This window comes from Haemaphysalis longicornis, unplaced genomic scaffold (assembly GCF_048455015.1).
Source record: "Haemaphysalis longicornis isolate Haplotype H1 unplaced genomic scaffold, Haemaphysalis longicornis Haplotype H1 scaffold_3, whole genome shotgun sequence".
Classification (NCBI taxonomy): Eukaryota; Metazoa; Arthropoda; class Arachnida; order Ixodida; family Ixodidae; genus Haemaphysalis; species Haemaphysalis longicornis.
The window spans coordinates 79,259,184-79,274,267 of NW_027526335.1; the positions used below are offsets into that span (position 1 = coordinate 79,259,184).

Genomic DNA, 15,084 nt, shown 5'->3' on the forward strand with positions numbered 1-15,084 from the left:
CCAGCAGCATTTATTACTGGCTAATTAGGACGACACGGCATTCTTGGTATATCCCTTGCCATAGCCTCGTATCTTGACACTGAAAGACAACTTGAAGCTGATTGTACAAACAAGCTTTGAACTTTTTTTTTCCCACTTTTGTTTTTGTTTTTCACTCTTGTAGTCGAACTCCTGGCCGCAAGCACTTTTTATTCAAGCTGCGCGTCATGCACCCTGTACACCGTAACTGGTCACTGCATGCCTCAACGCTCCCATTTCCCCCCCGTTTTCACCTGGCAGTGTTCCTCGTCGCACGCCACTCACTTCATCACAATCACCTTATCAAAATTCTTCCCAGCCACCTGTCACAGGACTGAAAAAACATCAAGCCGTCAATACCCACCATTTTCTGGAGGGTTCTTCCAGTGACAAGTGATATGTTTTTGTGCTGCAGCCCAGGGATTTATGCACACCCCCTCCAGAAAAGATTCCCCAACCACCAGCACCCTACCCGGGGATTTATACACACCTCCCCACCCAACAGCCCCCCCAACACACCCCCAGGAGGGTTTTGATACCCCCCCCCCCAGATCGGAATTCTGGATAAACCCCCGCTGCAGCCTACCATAGCAGAAAGAATACCCTCACTTTGGCTTGAGCAGCATAATCAAGACGCACTGGTAGATTTTGTAAGACTTTGTCACTGGCTAGTTGGCTCATAATATTTGAAGAAACAAATACTGCACGAACAAATTAGGACAGACAGACGGGGTAACAGGACAAATGCACAACTTCCAACTTTAATCCCTCGACAAGTGACGGAATACATATATACTTGTTACCCTCTAATCTCTGTCCTCTTTCAATATATATATATATATTTTCAAAAAATAGTAGATGTTATTGATTGGAGATGATTCTTCAATTATTCGCAGGTTGAAAAGAAGAAGAAAAGAACACTCAAAAGAAAGGCACCCAAAGAGGACTCTGAAAGTGATGAAGACAACGACTCTGAATCAGCAGTCCAAGATGCTCAAAAGGAACCAGCACCTAAGAGAAAAGCAGCAAAAGAGGACTCTGAAAGTGAAGATGACGATGACGACTCTGAATTGCCAGTGCAACAGGCTAAGAAGGATCACGCAACTAAGGAAAAGGCAGCTGAAGATGGTTCAGAAAGTGAAGATGATGACCCTGAGTTGCCAGCGCATCAAGCCCAGAAGAAACCTGCGTGGCAAGATGAGGATGACAATGGCTTGCCGTAAGAATAACTGTTGTGTGTTGAATGAGCTTGTTTCTTTGACTGATTTTCATTCTTTTGTTTTTTAGGATTGAAGAAAAGGAGGGCCACACAGACCTGCCCACCGACAAAACAGGTGGAAAAACGGATGAATACTCGGAACAGTTGAGGAAACGGTGAGGTAGTCATGCAATAATTGCACAGTGTTTAGAAACGGGTTTCACTCATCGTTTTAGTGATTGAGAGACTAAGCTTGCACTGTGAGCCTTAGCGGTGTAGAAAAAGAATGCAGTGTTAGAAGATATTCTTGGTTCGATTGCCGGATCTTTCAAAAAGGAAACATATACTTGCTTGTTCGTAGGAAATGTTGCAATCAAAGTTTTGATTGGTTTTCAACAGGTACACGAAGATTATGGGTGTACCAAAATGGGCAGAGCAGAATGATGCGGAGAAAGGTTCAGGTAAGAACCCACACATTTTTTTGGCTTTGTTTATGTTGTAAACAGATGAAAAACTTTCTAACAAGCATTAAAAAGTTTAAGGGATTCACTTGGCTCGCTGCACATTTGGAAAATGTTGGCACTGCCTTGAGCATGAATTTTTCTTGCCCAGGGTTGGTTGCTGTGCAGTTGTTACAGTTGGTCACTTGCTTGCTTGCAGACGACGAAGACAGTGATGACTTGCTTCGAAAAGCCACCAAATTTGTGGGAAAGTCAACAAACCTGCCACCGAACATCTTGCAAATACACAAGTGCACACCGCTGGCTTTTGAATCAAGAGAAACGGTACGAAAAACCGCTACTTCTCTTATTTGTTAACCTTGAGTTGCACTCGTTCCTCACCACTCGTCCTTTATTATGTTTTCCAGACTTTACTCAAGAACGTAGAATTCCACCCAAGTTCCCAGGTTGCCCTGACGGCGGGGCTTTCGGGCACTGTGACTATCTGCCAGGTCAGTCAATACTCCTCAAATATTAAGTGCAGAGCACTTTAGGCACTCGCCTTGTCATCCTAGCTCGCTCGCTCGCTGGAACCAAGCATATCGCCACGGTGTTACGGTGTAGCCTGTCACGGTCCTTTCGCCGCGGCGGCGTAACCCAGAGACTTCAAAAGCCAAGCGCCTATGCCAGGATATACGTAGCTTGAGCTAAAGCTCAGCTGGTTATTCTTAGCTTTCCTGGTTGTCTAGGATTAGCCGATTATCATGCTTACTGCTGCTTATCATCCAGTCCAAAACCAATCCAATCCAATCCTCGCGCTTGCGCAGCACGGCTCTCCAGGAGCTACGCGAAACTGGTCAACCTTGTTCAGTGTAGCCAATCATATCCAATCCAAGTAACGCTGTTGTTCGCGGCGTACCCCAGAGGCTTCGAAAGTCAAGCGGTTTATATAGTCATAAGCGCTTGAAACTTGTGAAACGCTGGCGCTTGTCATACATCTTCCCTTTGTTTAGTGCAAAGAAAACTATAGGCACATTTGAGGAAAAATAATTAAGGACGCCCGTAAGGATGCATTTTTGTGATAGTCAACGCAAAATGTGCCAGTGCAACGCCGGCACGTGCGGGGAGAGAAGCACAAAGAGAACAGAACTCCCGCTGGCGCAGTTTCGGGCAGGGGGCACGCGAGCACTGCGAAGGCGGGAAATTTGAATTGCATGGAATGGCAGCAGTGAGCGGATAGCGGCGGCACCGCCCATTATGGCGAATCACTGCTCTGCACTTCCGACAGCTTTCACATTGAGTGGAGCGGCTTTTGTTACAGGTGTACGCTGCAAAATTTTGCAGTACATAGTAAGCAAACTAGAAACTTTCATGTTGTGCTACTTATCATTCCACTAGATGCTTTATAACTATTTGCAAGGGATTAATTGCCCTCCTCAAAAAAGGACTAGTGAAAAGGTATTTGCGTTAGGGGGTAACTTGATTACCTAAACAGGCACTGAGCCCAAGTAAAGTTTATGTTCTGACATGAGCATTTGATCTTTTATATCGTTCTCTACATTCTCTACATTTTCTGGATGCTGCTAGGCACTTTGGTTGTGTAAAAATAAATGTGGCTTTGATGATGCGTGCACGCTAAGTAAACTTGGGCTGGTGCCAAGGGCATAGCCAGCAGGGGTGTTTCGGTGTCAGAACACCCCCAGAAATTTCCTGGGCAGTGCATTCCCCCCCCTCTGCCCTCTCCACACTTAGCGTTTGTTTGGTCCATGCTGTTCATAACCCGTATCAGTATATTAATGTATGTAAAAACAAGGTAAAGAAATTAGATAAGAAAACGAAAAAGTGTTTGCGTGCTAGGTATCCTTTTTTTTTTTTTTTTCCCAGCAGTTTATGACACCTCTCGAAATCCGCGTATCTGCTCCTTTCATTGCAAGTGTCGAAGATAGACGATAGTCGACTGGCACCCCTGCCAAGTAAAGGCCTCCCTTCTCTTTCCCGCTCACCTCTCATGCTGTTCCTCTCCCGTATCGTTCCTCCCAAAATAACACGCTGGAGGTTTGCTCAAGTTAATTTAAATTTACCGCGTTCCACTGCTCGATGCTCGGTGCCTCGATGCCAGCGCTGCCGTACGGCAGAGACGAGCGTGAATCGGGTCACCTTACTACAGCATTTATAGAACCCCGTTGCCCTGTTGCCCAAGCGGAACGTGAAACTATTCTAGTGGAACCTTTCGTTGCTGTTGCCGTTTGATTTTTTAAAATGCCGCCAGGTAGCGCGGGCATCAGCAAGCGATGGTTTTCTGCAGTTGGTGTAATATATATATATATTTTTTGCTATTGCAAAAAACAAGCATCCGTAAATTTTTTAATAAAGGAACACTGCCGATATCCCTCATGTAATGATTTTCTGCCTTTTATTTCCATGATGTCTTGTTCTTGTTCAACAATGTAGATGAGCATTAACATTATTACCGGACTTAGAAATTTAGATTTGGCTGTGGGTACATAAGACTATGGCGCAGTTTCGTTTCGCTTTGGCCGGGTGGCTGAATCGAGTCACAGACAGACAGACATCAGACAGACCAAAATTTCTGCATTTAACTAGCCCAAGAAAGACTACCGTCTTTAATAAAAATATTTCTGGCTGCGCCACTGGTCAGTGCTATGAATAATTTTGTTTGTTTCTCCTGCAAAGGCATTGAGACATGCAGAGAGTTCTGAAGATAAAAAATTTGTTTCTCCTGTAATGTCCTAGTTCTGTTACGGGCAAGGCAAACAGCAGCTTATCTCAGCGGTGTTTGTGTTTATTGTACGTCCAGTTAGAAAGGGCTGCAGGCACATTGCAGATTTGGCAGTCTCTTTCAGCGACGGTCTGCAACACTGTCACTATCTTTGTGCAGTCTTTGATCTTTATACAACTCTCAGAACTTATTTAAAATGTGGTGGGCTACCACCATAACCACAGGTCACAGGGAGATCACTCCAGAAGTTACTGCAGCTGCAATCTAAGCACAAACTCAGGCTGGCATTCGTGTGTGGCTTGACGTTCTCTCTCCCACGTGCACGTAGGTCGACGGGAAGACCAACGCCAAGATCCAGGCTGTCCATTTTGACCGCTTTCCCGTGCACTGTGCACACTTCTCTGTGGACGGCCAGGAAATCTGGGCTGGCTCTTCGCAGAGGGACCACATGTTCTGCTACGACATGATGGCTGGCAAGACTACGCAAATCCGCTTCCCCAAAGGTAGCCACTGCGTCGCAGCTTGCTTGGAAACAGCCAGAAGTAATGCTTGGCTTGGCTTGCTTTGAAGCACCTTGCGCTGTGTGGTGTCATTGATGTTGCTGCTGCAACTATCAGAGGTGTCATGCTGCTCAAAAAAAGGCTCAGTTCAGTATGCACGGGGGGAAATCTGTGCAAGCCATATTGTTTCTCGTTTTCAATCTGTAGTGCCAGAAGGTGCCAGAAGGAAGTGCTAAGGCTTGAGTACCGGGGCTTTTAGTTTAATGGAGCAGTTGTAGGAAAGGTATGTCAGATCATGTAGATGTTCTGCAAAGGAAAATTTGACATCCACCTCAATGCAGCCACGGCTACAAAGGAAAGCTGTACAGGTTCCTCAGAAACTTCACAGTGTAAGAAAAATTCGTCCTGGTCCTGATCTTCAACTGCGAGGTTTCTGAGGAAGGTGTGCAGCTTTCCTTTGTAGCCCGTATGGTTGCACTGAGGTGGATGTCAAATTTTCCTTCACAGAAACTTTACTCCACCTTGGGGGTTTTACCCTATGTCTGGTCAATTAACACCTGTTGTAGACGTCCATGTCTTGCGGCACTTTGCTCTTAGGCTTGAATTGTGCTGCTTTTTGGCATGTTACTGTCAAACGATGTTTTGTTGTGCAGTTCTTTCCTGCAATTTCTGCCATCCATCTCCTAGTTTGGCAGTGTAAAAAAAAAAGCGTTCTATAAAAATTTGGACTGTTTTGGTACTGAGTATGGCAAGCAATGCATGGAAATGAATGAGCCTCTTGGCACCTGGTTGGTGTCCTTACTGGTCATTACTGGTGCCTTTTGATCAGGCCTCAACATCACCAACACCAAGCAGTTCTATGCATCACCTGATGGCCACCACGTCGTGCTCACCGGGCGTTTTGGCGAGATCTACCTTGTGTCCACTAAAGTAAGCCTTTGTTGCAAAGTTTTTGCTATGCTTATTAGCTTTATAGAGTAATACCCCTTCTACACTTGTGTTTGAATGTCATTCGAGCCAAATGTCACATGACTCAAAGAAGGGGCTTTGAATGCCATTCAGAAATCGCTGTGCTTCATGGCGCTGCTGCTGTCGAGTTGTGTTTTTACACAATAATGCAACAATCAAATTTAGCGCAGTCTTTGGCATTAAAATGATATCAAATTATAAATAACGTAAGCTTTGAGACGGTTCTTGCTTAATTTTGAATCACAATAGAGGTTTTTTGTGCTGTCTGGCAACACTGGTTTGTCACTTGCTCGCACTGGTGCTGAGAGTATGGAATTATTACATCTTGATATCACGATTTAAGTGAACAAGAAGTAAACAAAGCCCCACATTTAAGAATATTTTGTTTGTTTTACTACACCAGTAACATATTTGTTTATGCTGACTTGGAAACGGTGTGCTTGAGAGTGCTAGAAATGGCATTTGAGAGCCCCAAATGTCTCTCTGGGTGCTCATTTGGCTTGAATGCCATTTGTGCCGAATGGCATTTCAGAACCCAATGGAGCAGCACAACTTTGCCTTTGAGTCAAATGACATTCGGACGCTAGTGTAGCAGGGGTATTAGACTCACTTGTTTCCATCTTGGGTTCTTGAAATGTGTAAAAAAAAACTGCTTGGCATTTTATTAATTGATCAAGCAATTTCTCTTTATAACATATTTACGTTGCACAAGGTGACCTGCCCAGAAAGTCTGTTATTTTCGTATCCAGTAAAGGTGATAAGTGTGGTTGCTGAAGATTTACGTTATTTTATTACCCTATTAACGGTTGGTACTTTAGTAATACATTATTATATGCCCACATGCTGATTTGGAGACAATCTGGGTCAATTTCGTGTCGCTTCATGTGGTGGCAGCAACCTTTTGTAGACACTTAAACCTTGTTATAACTACACCTTACACCAATACCTGGATTTCATTGTTTGGTTACCTAGTGTTGTACCTGCATTCAAGCACAGCGACCTCTTTTCAAGCAGCTGCAAACTCCTCCTTTACTGGTTAATTTCTACTCAAAAATTAAAGGGAGGATGTTTTTGTGCTTTGCAAAATCACCTGCAAAGAAAACGATGTTTTAACACCTGTACGTCTGCAGACAATGCATGCGTGTATGATGTACTTAATGTGTGTGGGGATCACGGAAGTGAAACGAAAAAAAAAACACGTGCTGCCATCTATTGTCCACTCAACTGAATCTCACTCCAGTGTAGTACATTTGGGGAGAAAAACAGCTTGGCTCAGTATTAGCATCTGTGCACATAAGGGATAGTGAGGTGGTTGGGTAAGTTTAGGAAACGAGCTATTGTAAGCAGGCTGGAAGTGCATGCTTATGTCCATTCTGTGCAAAGCATTTTGTTCTCTCTTTTACCTAACAGTCAAAGGAGTGCCTGGACACCCTGAAAATGAACATGCCAGTGAAGTCTGTGGCATTTTCTCCTGATGGTTCCCTTATGTACTCTATAGGTGAGTAGTGCACAGACAAATCTCTAATGAAATTTACGCCTAGTGTATACGTTAACTCTGTTAAATCCTAGATTAGGTGCTTGCTACAGTCGCAGCAGATTATTGCTACCCAGTAAGGTCAAGGCTGAACCCTGCACTTGCAATTTCTTGAAGAGAAAAAAAAAGCTGGTAGGACAGGCAAAGATAGAACACACTCATGGTGATAAAGTATATTGTAATGCCGACTTGCAGCAGCGCTTGATCACATATACAAAAGGTTGTTTTGCGTGCGAAAGGGCGGGCAGCACAGACCGCGTCAAAAGCCCAGCAACCCAGTGGTGTGCCTGCTCTTTTCAGCATTGGCGTTAGGGCGGTGAAAGGAAAGCAAAGTTTATCACTGATAGCCTCTGAAAAAGGACATTGCAAGGCACTAGTCTGAAGTGGAAAGAAGGCAAATAGCCTCTTCAAATGCAAGGAGGAAGGAACTTTGGTGTCCCAAGAGGCCTTCTTGGATCGTTTGCAGTGCAAGTCGTGTATAAGGTCTGTTCCACTTTGGTGAACTACTTCGTGGGGCAAAGTGGTTGCCACGTGTCATTGAGCCCCTCACTGCAGTGCAGTAGTGCCGTGGCCTATAGGGAAGAGAGGGCGATCACTCCTTTGTGGGACGGTTGGCTGTGCTGGCGCAAGCACATCTCCGGGCATGCGCGGACAGTAACACTCTGCTACCTTGGGCCTTGCATTTAAGGTCATGCGCATCGCGTCGGGTGTGCATTCCTTCCAGGCCACTTTGTCAGACTAGAGTCGGTGAAAGCTTTAGGATCCCGTCAATATACCTACTTATATGCACACGCTCGTCTCCCCCTGTATGCTATAATAAAGCTTCTTTTAGTTCTTGTGGGTGTTGGAGCTGGTATCGGGCAAGCATTTTTACAGGGCTGAGGGTAAATAGCTCTGAAATATCCATTCAATTATATCTTCACCAAAATGAAGCACTCCACATTCTGTGTAGCGGCACCAAGGGTTTCGGGTTGGATAAGCTAGGCAGTGTCGTCGTTCTGCAATGTGCATTCACTTTTCACTGTGGACAGGCCTCCCATGGACAAAGAGGATTTTATTTTAGCTCGACCTTTGTGCAAAACACGAGTGTAAAGAAGTGAGTGATTTACTCAGAAAAGAGTCCTAAAGTGTCTCGGGTAATGTCTGTCGTAGCACCCTGCATTTTATTGCAAGTGGTTTGTGTTAGGCTTACGCGGTGGATCCTCCCTGGCCTCTATATAGGTGGCAATGAGGTATGTGTGTGGGACATGAAGAGCCGTCGCTGCCAGCATCGTTTCGTCGACCATGGCTGCATGGATGGACTTTCCCTTGCCACATCACCAAATGGACAGTACCTTGCTACTGGGTATGTATGGCATTGCATTACAGTGCTGTTTGTTTCTCAAAGGAGCTCCAGTGCATAGCATCTGTTCAGTCAGTCCTTTGCAGTTGATTTTTCAGCACTGCTTAGCGCCAGGGCAGTATTTCCATAGTAGACGGCAATGTGATGAATTTTCCGCGGATTGGGATCTGAGTGGGAGCACAGTGCTGTACTGTACATGTTGTCACAGCAGAGGCAGATGGTCCAAAACACAGAACCAAAAGTGAGCCAAAGAGAAGAGCCTCTCTTCCTTCAAAAATGGTTCGGGCTGCATGGTTGTGGTCGCTGCCTTCCAAACAGTTCATACATACTCCTGTAGTGTATGCAGGGTATAATTGCTGTCTGTAGTGTGGCAGTATATATACAGGGTGTTTCAATCATGCCTGCAAAATTAGAAGACAAAAAGGGCAGAGTGTGTCGTAGTAACCCGTTGAATCTCAACTTGTTAGCAGTGCCAAGTGCCTAACTGCACTATAAACAAAGCATGAACAAATTTAACCGTATTGCAACCTACCTTTCAATCATTCTTTGTTTATCATCACCCAAACGAACACCACCTAAAAACAGAGATAGAACAGCCAACAAGTGGGTTGGTTGGTGAATGTTATAACAATAGAAACAGTGCAAACGATCGAGACACAGAGTAGAAGACACACCCACAGCGCCGTGTCTGTGTGTCTTCTTCTCTGCATCCCATTAGTTCACGTTGTTTCGGACGTTTTTAAAAAGAGGCGTGGTATTCGTTGTGTCTTCCCCCCACCCCCCTTCAATTACCCAGACGCTTCTGCAGGGTCTTACAAACCGCGAGTGCGGCTTTAACTGATGTTGTGTTTGTAGTGGAGGGAGCACAGCTGCATTTCTTAGCATCTAGAAGAACGGATGCCGCAGGGAGGTAGGGCCTGGCTTATGCTGGCGAGACTGATACATCATCATCATCATCACCAACAATCAAGGAATCATCATCATCAAGAGTTCGCTGAGTGGAATAAAACCGGCTTCCATCTTGCCTTGTCGTTCGAGGCTGGTGCTCTCAGTATTATTCGCTCGGGAGCAATATAGTAGAGACCACGTGCAATAACACAAGCTGGATTTTTTTTTTCCACCCCACTTTCCACACCCCTTGCGATGCCGAAGGGCAGCTCGGTATCTCCAGGTGTTCAAGAAGAGAAAGGGCACTTGCTTATATTTGCACAATGTTCTAATGGAAACAACTTGCCATGCATGCTCGGATCGCTGTCTTCCAAGGTGTGCCAAGAGCAAGTGCAGTAGGGGCTATCACATGAGTGCGAATGCGTCACACAAACTGAGGGGTGCCTGTATTTTTTTCTTCTTCGTTTCTTTCTTTCTTTCTTTCTCTCCTTTTTTTTTTTTTTTTTTTCTAAGTTAGAAGAGAGCTGTGAGTACAGCTGTTTTAACTGGCTGACTCCATCTTCTTTTTTTTTGACCCTAAAACAATGCCCCAGCTGCACTGGTTAATCAGCGGACCTCCCAAAAAACCACACTATATATGGTATTGTGCTTCGGGCAACCATGTTTTATGCGGTGTGCTTATGAATTGTTTTCTATGGGAGGCAAACCAGTCGTCACAAAAACCCACGTAGCAGCCAGTCCCACACCATAAACGGTTACATTATAATTGGTCTGCACTGTAGGTCACAGTTTAAAACATCTGACTCAATTATTGTTGCATAGCTCCATTTGTGGTGTTGCAAACTTGGCCACAGTACTGTGAAAAAATTATAAGAACAGCATGCATGCGTAGCCACATCGCTTGTAGTCTGCTGTCGGTTTCATAGTTTTGGGGCACAGTTTTCAAGTTTTCAAAGGGCTGTAGTGGCCCCCATTGGTGCAAAGGTGGGCGCAAGTTCTATGTAGGAAGCAACTTGCTTTTGAAATTGTCACTGAATGATTCATCGTGCCTGGGCTGTTCCCCAGCATCCAAATTGTTTTCTGGTAAACCCTGCTTATTTTTTGTGTGTTCATTTCAGAAAAAAAAAAAAAAGAACTTCCAAAATATATAATGGCTAATACTTTGCCTTTAACATGTACACCACAAAATTGACGAAGTGTTATAAACAGGGCAGATTGACAAATGCATAAAGAGGGGCAACACTGTTAGGCCAGGAAAATTGACGTACCCATTTCAAGGGATGTCTTCTTCTTCTTTTTTTTTTTTTTTTTTACCCATTGCCATTAAAATTGTGCATGTAAGCTGTGAGGCTGAGATGTGTTAGCGGTACAGCCGCATTCACTCAAGTTGTTTATCCACATCGGTGTGGTCCAAGGGTCGAAAGTTTCAAATTCCCGCATTATTTCGTCCACACTAGTTTTCCCGGTTTTTTAGAGGTTTTTGTTAATGGAATTACAGCATAATCAAGGAACACAAAATGCTTTGCATAATAGCGTTCTGTGCTTTACACAACAGGTCTGACACGGGAGTTGTGAACGTGTACGAGACCTGCAAGCTTCTTGAGACAAGGTATCCTGACCCCTTGAAGGCAATCATGAACCTCACCACTGAAGTCACCCAGCTCAAGTTTAACTGTACTTCAGAACTCCTGGCTATGAGCTCGTCCTTCAAGCCCAATGCGGTCAAGATGGTAAGTGGAAGACTTTCTGATAACTCGGATGTGCAGTTTCAAAAGCCTCAATTTGCCCTGAGCTGTAATGCCTGTGCTACATGGCAGTGTTTAATTGACAGTTGAACTCTAGAGTGCACCCTATGTATTTCCAAACAGGCACTCGGTAGACCGTTGGTTTGAAGGCCTTCGAAAGGGCTTTGAAAATTCCGTGTAGCACAGGTATAACTCAACTTGCTGCAATGTCAAAAGCACTCACCTGCCTCTCTCGCCGTCTAGCCTCCTCTTTGGGCGGTTTAGACCTGAGTGGATGTTAAGAGGTTTCGAGTGATGCAGACGTGGTGGCACTTTGTTATGTTGAACTCGGTTTAATCAAAATTTTGGTTGCCTTAATAAATTTTGAGATCACAAACTCTGCTCCTTCCTAGTGTTTTTCGCCTGCTAGTTTTGATGCAACTTTGGGAGGCACTTCAAATAGCTCAAATTCACACTGGCAGACAGAAGTTTGGAAGAGGACCACAGTTTACCTTAGCTTGGTGTGTGGGTGTGACATCCTTTAAGGGCACTTACAGGAGCCTTGCAGACAAAATACGTTTGTTTTATTCGAAAGATTTTATGTTTTATTGTGCCCCCAGTGCTAGTCCGGCAGCAAATAATGCCATGTTCACTGAGAAATAATCCATTTAGGTCAAAATTTTAATTCTCTCACTCAATCGTGTGTTTCCGTGACGTCTGCCATGAAGTCATAAGTGCGCATATTCAAACGAACTTCCACTGCATCATTCGGCCCTGCATTCTTGCGTGCTATCAGTCTTCCCTGATGGCACTACCATACTCAGCCACGGACCGTTGTCTGCCGTTGCTTTGTTTTTGACCGCGTTTGCACCTGGCTTGTTTTTGTTACTGTAGAGAGTAATTGTTTCGGGAAACATGGGGTATCCTCGACAAACAGGGTCATGTGAAACAATGTCGCTTGCGCCAATCGGCCAGTGTCGTTTAAGACAACTCCAAAATGGTGACAGCTGCGCAGCCAACAAAAAAGGATAGTTCGTCGAGTACCAACAGCAGTGCGCATCGGTACTTCTATGCTTAAATGTATTTTCGCAACTTTCATTGTTTACCGCACCATTTTTACGTTTGTAAAATGAATATGTATTACATTTAAATGCAAAAACTCGCTGGACAAGCTTATAAGCACTGCCTAATTTGCGTTTGTTTTTGCCGGCCTCAGCCAATTGCACAGCTGGGCATATGACATCATAGGTTCTGTTGCGGGAAATGAGCTAGTAGTTCGCATGGCCATTCCCTTTTTGCTCATTATGTAGCTTATCTGAGTGAAGTGTGGTTTAAAAGTGGTGACAGTATGATTCTAACGAAGCAATTTTTCTACTGAGCCAAACATGTTTTGTCTGACCCCTTTAAAGTGTGAAAAAGAAGCGAGTCTGTATTGGCAGGTTGTAGTGCCGTGATTATAGGTATACTGCCCACGGCAGCAGCAGGTGCTTTTTAATGTGGGAAATGTGAGAACCATAGAAACAGAATACGCTTTCTTGAACTGCAATTTGGGACATCGTAAATCGTGTATGGTGAAACATCATTGGTGGAGCTCGTGGAAGCACCAGGGGCACCACTCAATTACGCAATCATGTTTATTAATGGTAGCTTTTGTTGGTGGCCACCAGTCACGTCACTAGCTTCTGTGATGGCTCAAGGGAAATGCAAGGATGTGACTGGGGAGTTGCCACTTTTTTTGCCTAACTCAAGCGAAGCTTGTATTGGCTGACTTGCGCTGTCAGTGGGGACGTAAGCTCGCGCACCTTGCAGCAAAGCCAACTTTATCCACCTGCTCTAATGATGATGATGATGCCTTTGAAGTGCTTGGCACGTACCACCTCAAGGGGGATTGACAAGGGATGAAGTGTTGACTCTGCCCCTGTTTGAGCTTCCATCAGCGTCGTTGTCGTCGCTTGCATCACGCCAGAACGCAGCTGCGGTCGCTCGCTCTCATTGGGCAGTTCACCTTCTAGCGTGGCATGGGTAGGCCATGCATGGTTCGCTCAGCGGACGAGCGGGCAGCCATTGAAGAATGGTATTCTGATAATCGCAGGAGAATTATCTACAACATATTCCAAACATTTGTGTTCAAGTAAAGCTTATCGAAGTAAAAGGGTTTTGTTTTGGTCGATCAGTGGTTTCGCATTTCCATTTCAGTCGTTGCTTTTGATTATGGCAGAATTTTTTTTGTTTTTGTTTTGCAGTCACTGCATTTCGATTCTGGTCGTTTTTGTTTTCACTGAGGCCAAGCTCCACGTGCACCCCTATTTCTGAGTGGAAGGGGTTATCTTTTTTTTTTTTTTCTTATCACCAAGCTTAATCGTTTAAAGTCTGCAATAAATTGCCATGGTTTTTTGAGTGATGTATTTATCTTCACAAAAAGAATGTGTCCAGCCAGCTTTTCCTTTTTGGGGAATATGTGCTTGTCTTCTCAAAGGCTCATTAGGCGAGCAAAGGGAAAAGCTGCATGAAGAAGATTTTTTAACGAAATAATTTAATCTGGCACATTAACTAAGAGGTTTGGTTGTGTCTGCATCCACTAATTGCTTCATCCTTTGTCCACTAGGTTCACTTTCCAAGCCTGACTGTATTCTCCAACTTCCCTGGGAAGCATGACTTCAGATATTCGAACTCAATCGACATCTCACCCAACAGTGGTTACTTTATGTGTGGAAACAACTTGGGCACCGCACACCTTTTCAGGTGAGAGGTGTATTCTCTTCTGCCCTATGTGTACTGAGTGACATGACATATCCCTTTTACTGATGCTTCTTAAACCTTTTTAATTCCAGGCTCAAGCATTACTCAAACTTCTGATCTGTCAGTCAAGATGGCATCAAGCAGTACCGCTGCTCCAGAATCAATGTGTAAATTTTTGTAATAAACATAAGGACCACTGCGCGATTCTTCTGAATCAGTGTAGGTTTATTCGTGCACATTTATGCTGTCCTGTGAAACTAAACAAAAGCACATGCAGGCACTTTGGGTGCCAGCATGTGCATTTATTGGTTAATATTTGTAAGAGAAAGCAATAACATGCAGGTTAGTCACTGTTTGAGACTTCACGCCAAGACTTCACGCCATTGTATCAGAATGTGTGAGTGGTTACGACATTCTCGGAGGAAAAAGCTGCCTCGAGTGTCCATGTGGCGGTGCTGGAAGCGGTTGGAAGCCGTTCCTCTGCTACAATCTGAGGGATTGGAGAAGAGCGCAGGCAATACTGGTAGCTTGGTGGTCACTCTGGAGAAAATTGTCCTCACCACTCTTTGGGCACAGACTGCACAGTGGGCTCTGATAGAAGCAAAGATGCACTGAAAACATATGGACATGTGTTAAGCAGTGCAGAAATGAGAGCTAGCAAAAAAAAAAAAAAGGGAGTGACAAGTTCAAGGTTGTGCACAACACTTGAGTAGATGAAGAAAATAATGCCTTTGTGCAAGCCTATCATGTCGAGGCAGATGTGCCAGTTTTAGAGACCAAATTAATAGAAAAAAAGCTTTGGTACGTGGAGACCGAAGCAAAAAATTCAGTGCTGTTCGACTCTGAAGAAGGATGGCCAGCAAAGCTGGGCGCAGTCCAAGGAGTACACGAGCGTACTTCCTAGCTAATTAGCTGATGTAAACTTGGAAGGGCTAGCATTTTATTCTAGCAGACAAACACGGGCCGTCCATTTCCGTTCGTTGTGGTAGGCA

At 44.5% G+C, this 15,084-nt stretch overlaps 1 protein-coding gene across 1 annotated transcript; it reads left to right on the forward strand.

Annotated features, from left to right (window-relative positions):
* Positions 1-914: 914 nt before the first annotated feature.
* Positions 915-14,306, forward strand: Wcd (U3 small nucleolar RNA-associated protein 18 homolog wicked; the record flags this gene model as incomplete). The annotated part of the gene is given in 12 exon segments (XM_077703531.1): positions 915-1,237; positions 1,306-1,392; positions 1,616-1,677; positions 1,877-2,001; positions 2,085-2,168; positions 4,725-4,899; positions 5,726-5,826; positions 7,276-7,363; positions 8,621-8,744; positions 11,185-11,359; positions 13,959-14,095; positions 14,185-14,306. Coding segments are annotated over 12 exon segments (1,506 nt in total), but the record flags the coding sequence as incomplete, so codon positions are not given.
* Between the last annotated feature and the right edge of the window lie 778 nt (positions 14,307-15,084).